This window comes from Alligator sinensis, unplaced genomic scaffold (genome assembly GCF_000455745.1).
Source record: "Alligator sinensis unplaced genomic scaffold, ASM45574v1 scaffold1339_1, whole genome shotgun sequence".
Taxonomy (NCBI): Eukaryota; Metazoa; Chordata; order Crocodylia; family Alligatoridae; genus Alligator; species Alligator sinensis.
Genome location: NW_005842490.1, coordinates 1117302 through 1124224, shown reverse-complemented (window position 1 = coordinate 1124224; position 6923 = coordinate 1117302). Strand labels below are relative to the sequence as shown.

General features: G+C 43.4%; 1 protein-coding gene across 2 annotated transcripts in view; it reads left to right on the top strand.

Annotated features, from left to right (window-relative positions):
* Positions 1 to 4998, top strand: part of WLS (wntless Wnt ligand secretion mediator) — a 43052-nt gene extending 38054 nt beyond the window's left edge. For both annotated transcript variants that reach the window (XM_025212867.1, XM_025212868.1), the window contains one exon: positions 2034 to 4998. In XM_025212867.1, coding sequence (XP_025068652.1) covers positions 2034 to 2143 — 110 coding nt within the window. In that variant the 3' untranslated portion in view covers positions 2144 to 4998. The remainder of the gene's footprint in view (positions 1 to 2033) is intronic.
* Positions 4999 to 6923: the final 1925 nt, after the last annotated feature.

Here is a 6923-nt window from a genome sequence, read left to right as displayed (position 1 = left end):
GCTAGCCTGAGTTCCATCTCTGCCTTGGCCTTCCTAATAGCTCTCCTGCACTCCTGGGCCGAGGAGGAGTACTCTTCCTTGGTGATAATTCCTCCCTTCCACTAGTTGTACGCCTCCCTTTTAGTCCTCAGACATTGCTGAATGCCCTTGCTGAGCCAAGGGGGTTTCTGAGCGCTCTTACCCACCTTGCTTCTCTCAGGGACTGTTATCCTTTGGGCCTGGATGATCACCCTCTTAAGGTATGACCATCCCTCGTGGGCTCCCACCTCCTCTACCTTCTGGGCCCTTAGTGCCTCCCCCACTAGTCTCCTAAGCTCATTGAAGTTGGCCCTTCTGAAGTCAAGGGCTTTAGCCTTGGTGTGAGCCCTAGACGCCCTGCGTTGGATAGTGAAATCCAGCAGGTGATGATCGCTATTGCTCAGGTGGTCAAGGACCTGCAGTCCCCTCACCAGGTCATCCCCCATGGCCAGGACCAGGTCCAGCAAGGTGTTACCCCTTCTTCCTGTTTATTCATAAACTGGAAAAGAAAGACAAGCTTTCCTGCTTTTTCAGTTCCTAAGCAATTTAGAATTAATTCTCAATTTAGAATTAATTAGTCTAAAAGGAAGAAAATATTCTTTCTACACCAGCAGAAAAAGCTACTGCTGTTAAAAGCTGGATTATCACTTCAGTAGTCTCTGATGGATCTAAGTGCTTAAGTGACTTCCACCAGTTCACTGGTGTAACTTTCTTTTAAATCTCATCAGCAAACATATTTCTTGAATGGTTCACCCTTAGCCCTGACATTTATTGTAGCTGGTATTATGGAGGGGTGATTGTTGGATGCCCATGTCATAGCCAACCCCTCTTCTTCAGTAGTTAAGGATTAATATGGATGCCAACATTGAGAATATTGGCAAAAAAGAGCTAGAGATGGTGCTGGATTCATTTGTTTTTAATCCCTGTAATTTAACTCTGTCACTGCATATTTCTCTTTTCAAGGTCGTACTCAGTTCCTTCCAAATATCAACAGCATCAGCCATAAAACAGTGATTTCCCTATACTTTGTTCAAGGCTATGGAAACAGGCTTCAGGATAGCTGGTATATGTTCTACATTTCTCTTTAGCCCAATGCTGAAAACTTTGGCTATGACAGTTCCACCTATTTTGTCATGCTTTTGTTCATAAATTGTCATCAGATTAGGCCAGTTCTCAATATCTCTCTCAGAACAGTCCGCTACTGAGCTCCATCACATGTCTTGTGGGAGAGTTAGTTTGGTATCTCTTGCTTTCTTCAGAGCAGCTGCTGCAACGTGGTTGTTACAGAAGTATTTTGCAATTTCAACAACATTTTCTTTTATTTCTGGAGTACTGAAGTCTTTGGCTAAGAGGTGCATCAAATGAGCAATGCAGCCGTATGTCATTAGCTTAAGGCTTTCTTCACTTCTTCTCATCTTTGATATATTTGCAGCATTGTCTGCAACAAAGATGCATACTAGATATTCACATTTTTTCAGTTTGTTATAGCTTTTACTGCTGCTACTTGTAAGTATTCTGCTGTGTGCGCATTTCCTGATGTATCAGTTGTTTCTGTAATGTAGAGACAGTCCCTTCTGTTATCACACAAGCATGTATTACTAGATCATTGTGGACTCAGGTTTACAATTTTCCTCTCTAGACTCTTTCCACGGTGTTCAAGTTCTTTCTCAGATGCTTATCTAGTAATATTGTCTCAAATAGTATATGGTTAGAAGTTTTAATCCCTATTCCATGATGATATCTTTGAGCGTTAACATATCTTAAATTAAAACTATCTTTATATAGGTTGCTTTTTTTTTTTAAGTATCTTAACACAAATAAATAAATCACATATTTTTTAATAGTTGATTTTTGTCCACCCTGTTTTAAACTGCTTAAAGCGCTAATGTCCTTAACTTCAGAAAGCTTTATTGCTTCCAAATTCAAAGCTTGGGGGCAATGGGACCCGACTATTGTGATTTAAGTGCCCAGCCTTTTTTTTGCACATCAGTCTAAAACACGTCTTTGTCTTTCAGGTGACCTGGGAGTGAACAGTGGGGAAGAGCTGCAGCTCACCACCACCATCACCCACGTTGATGGACCGACAGAAGTTTACAAACTGGCTCGGAAGGAGGCCCAGGAATAACTCCAAGAACACCTCAGCTTGCAGACAAAGTGAAGTACAGTACCCAGAATGATGCGGCATCTTTCTTGATGAAACGTCTGAAATAACTCACTGTAAAAATGCCCAGTATTTATAGCATATTTTCACAGAGCAGTGGCACTCAATAGAACATTTGTAAACTTTCTTTTAATATGGTGTAGTTATACTGGGGGGAGGGATATGTATTCTCTACTGCACACGCAGCTATGCTAGAAAAACTCTAAGGTTACAAAGTCGATGTTCAAAAGTTAGGTGGTACCAGAGCTCAGCTGGTCTGTGCAGCCTTAATTTGGCCCCCCTGTGTGTATGCATCACAATGTGGTCACATATTGCTCCCACCCTTCTACACCTCAGCCCAGCCCCTGCCAAATCCATGCACAGAGTATTATTCTTTGTGCAATGTCTTACTTGAATGATCTCAAACTGAAATCAATGACATACATTAAGTTACATTATTGTGTAGGCACGTTGACCCTCAGAATTGAATCATCAGCCACATTCAGGGCTTTGGATTTGTGTGACCGTGAGCTAAGGGCATTTGGCAACAGGGGGAGTAGGCTGTTGTCCTGTATGTGGACTGACTGCTAGGAAGCTTTGCCAGTAACTGCCCCCTCACTCCCATCCTTTCCACTGCACTTTCCCAACCCTTTCTGGTTTCCCCCAACTGGCTTCTTGCTGCTATATTCCAGTGTGGCTCATTCACTTCTGTGATGTCTAGGTGCCAGCAGGGAGTGAAGGGGTGACAGTCTCTCTGCTCTCTGTTCCTAGACCTGACCTCAGAGCCACCTGTAGAAGCTGGGAGGAATAATGCAGCAAGGTCCTCTTTAGCCCCTGCAACTCCAGGGGTAGAGGTGTGTTCTTTGGAGAATCTAGCTGCCCCATTTCAACTAGTGTCCGTACAAGAGCTCTGTTTTTTTCAGAACTTATGGGAGCAGTAAATGGGGAAAAGATGGCTGGGAGGAGGGGACTGGGAGAAAGTGTCCGAAGTAGAGGGATGCAAAGATGAAATAGGGTTGGTGCAGCAGGGGATAAGAATCGGGGTGGGGTGGCAGTCACGGACAGGTCTGTGCCTGCTGGAGCACGTGACCTTCAGAACCTGGAGTGTTGCATTCCTCTGCTGTCAGGAAGCATCTACGAGATCTGGCTAATAATGCTCACTCCCCCTTCAGGCTTGGTCCACCTAGATGACAATCTACTTCCTCAGATGGCAGAGATTTGCATTTTGAAATTAAAGGGTGCCTATACACAAGCAGCAAGGCTGGTCCAATGCGCTGTAATTACAACATGTTAGAGCAGACTCGATTAATCAGGTCTGCTGGAGTGTGGTAATTACCATGCTCCAGCAGACTCCAGCATCTCATATATTCACGTCCCCATGCTTAAAAATGGCAGTGGGGAAACTTTTAACTAAAGCTTGTTGAATGACCTTTAGTTAAAGCACCCCCGCCATGATTTTTAAGGGCAGGGATGTTGATGCATGAGATGCTCTAGGCGTTTTCATTAGTGCAGCGCTTGGAGCCACTTTTATTAAAGTATCCCCCGCCCTCCCAGAGCCCATGTATAAAGGTTCCAAATTTGCTGATAACTTTTGTAGAAAGTTCTTCATGTAAAACTTTTTTTTTCCCCCCCCAATTATTTTTGAGTTCTGGGAAAGTGCAGGCATGCATGCGCATGTGCATTCTGTTAGGTGAACACTAAGGTTACCAAGTCAAGCACTCAGAAGCTAGGAAATGCTGTGATGAAGGTTGCCTGTGTAACCTTAATGCAGCACTCTCTTTAGATGCTGTCTTATTAGAATACTGTCTTCAACTGTGTGATCAGTGTGATTGTTTTCCTGCAGGAGCCTTGCCTCAGTGAAGCATAGGACAGTATATGCGCTGTGGATGAATCGAGGATATGTAGCGAAGAATGTCCTTGTGTGTAGAACCACTGTCATTCGTGTTGTCCCTGGTTCCAGCTGGACTATATTTGCAAATGTGTTCTGCACTGAACAGCTCCAGCTGAAGTCAAACATGGCTGAGCTTTAAGCACAAGGGCTAGTACAAAAATGCTAAATAATCTTAATCAGGCTTTAGATCTCAGTTTGGGCATCCACAATTATCAAAGGCTTTTGACAGTTTTAGCCATAACTTCTGTGCCTCAGTCTCCCATCTGTAAAATGGAGGTGAAGTTTATCTATATTTGCAGTGGTGTTTGTGTTGGCTACTATGGCTAACAGTATAGGAACACCCAGGAACAAATTAATTTTCACCTAGTGCTAGGTTCATTTGTCTCCAGGAAGGACTACACTTTCAAAAGAGGATGATAACATAACATTAAGAAGTAAGGTTCCTGTAGAGAAAAGTAGTGTTCAGTAATGTAATTGATTAGTATCATCATGCATATGCAAAAGGACACCAAATTAAGGTTACCCAGGCAACTGTACGTGTGACTTTTTGTAATTTTTGAATGTTTGACTTTGCCACTTGAACATTCTTTTTAACAGATTTTTATGTAATATTTATGTACTTTGAATAAATGCCTTCATGAATTCTTTTATAGTTTAGTGTAACATTTGTATTTTGTAAAGGTTCTTTACAAAAAGGGCATTGCAGCTTTAAAACCAAATCTTGTGCGTCTCACACTAACAAGTCTGTTACGATGTAGATATCTTTTTCTGTTTGCATAACTACTTATCCCTACTTATATGTCCCAGAAACAGTCCATGGGTCTTACTAAAATGTGTTTTTCTTTTTTGTTTGGTTTTGTTTATGATGTGTTCACTTTTTACAAAATGCTTTAAGCAACCTGGAAAAATGTAGATTCGTTAATTTAAATAAAATATACAATGTTGTGATTTTTGTTGTTTGGCCTGGCTCATTGACTAATAGGAAAAATTGTAACCTTTTTCTGGCTGTCATATTGTGAAGTTTTGCTCTTGATGATCTGACTTTTGTGTTTGGTGTTTATGAAAGTACAAAGCTGATTTTTGGGAAACAGAATTCTCTCTCCTGCAGCTCTGATTTTGGTGGGAGATGATTAATGAGCAACTTCATCATGGTGCATTTTTTAAATGTTCTAAGATGCAGAAAAGCACTGTTCCACTGACTGGTCTCCTCTCTTTAAACTCAGCACTTCAGAAGTAGTTAAATTCACAGTCTGTCTCATTAGCATAAGGTCTGATCCAATTTTTATGAAGTCAGTGAAAACTGAAGCTGGATTGGTGGGTCCAGCTTATGAAAATAGAGAGTAGCTAATTGAAATCCCTCTTACCTTTTTACTTCAGACTGATTCTGCTAGTTAATTTAGCATGTACATACAGGTGGGGTGCTCATGTAAAGAGAAAGATAAGTAGTCTGTGAGTGCAGCTCTTCATGCACTTATGCAAAACAATAAACTCCAGTGCATGTCATGCTGGAGGTTTTCTTCTGGGTGCTGTGTTTACACATGTACCTGTGATCACCGCACATTGAACTGGGTCAGAGCAGCCCCAGCTGGCAGGGGATGCAGGGAGTCAGCCTGCTAGCCCGGGACTGCTCTGACCCGGCTTAACATACTGCGGAGGGCCTGGCTGGGGCACAAGGTGCTTCAGTGCAGGACTAGCTGTCAGGCAGACCCACACTGAAGCACCCTCGTACCCCAGCCAATGTCTACATGTTGCTGCTGCGCAGTAAATAATGTCGCCACAGATTAGTGCTTGTATTTCACAAGTAGTAACCTACAGCGGTGTGTTAGTTTCCTGCAGCCTAATAGGGCAGCATGTGTAGATGCCTTGACTTTACTGCAGAGCTAATTAGGCAGCTCCATGTCGGGGCCGAGGGGCTGTGGCCAGCAGCCCGGGCACGTGGGCCGGGGAAGTCGGCACGGCGAACTAGAATTAGGCACTGACGCGTGGAGGTTGATTAAAGATTATTTTACTTACACCGTAGATGGTCGCGGTGCAGGCAGGAAAACTTGCTTGGTTACAGTTGTAGACAGAAGAAAAGAAGAAAAACTCGAACGATGAGAGCTCTTTAAACCGATACGAGAGTCCGTGTTGTGACTCTCAGCGAGCGCGCAGGGCAGGGGTACGTCAAGGATCGTCCGGTGACGGGGAGAGACTCTTGATGGGTGATCAAACCACCATTCGGTCCGAGATTTACGTAGAAATCCACGAGGTAATCGTGGACTCCTTGCTGGAATTCTCTCGGATTTCTCCCGGAATTCTCGGAATCGGGGTTCTCAGGATCCTCCTGAGATTCTCGGAGAGCTCCGACTTGGGCGGAAACTGCTCAAGCCTCTTATACGGCTAGCAAGCCAATCGCTAGCCGCCAGGTGGGAATAATTTGGAACCAGCCAATAATGGGACACACATTTGCATGCGAGCGGCGGGAACTCATTTGCACCGGGGTTTTCTCTCTGCAGCTGAGAATTGCACCGTGCAAAGAGAGCTCCATGTGGCAGGAAATAATTCTGCAGTGCCGAAGCGCGCACACAATCATTGGGTAATGACACTCCACAGTAAATGCCTCATGTAAATGTGCCCAGTTTGAAATACTTTGAATGAAGACAATAACATCCATGGGGGATTTATCCCTGCTTGAGCTATTGCATATAGTATCACATGATACAACGCTTATTTTGAGAACTAGGAAACCGTCTCAAAAAGACAGTCTCTTCAGATTAAGTCTGAGTGCTGAAAACTAAATATGAAACCTGCCTCTGCTCGGGCTTTAGGGTGTGTCATTCGTTTTACCTTTATTTTCCCCAAATATCCCAAGCTTGCTTTGTACCAAGAGAGGTC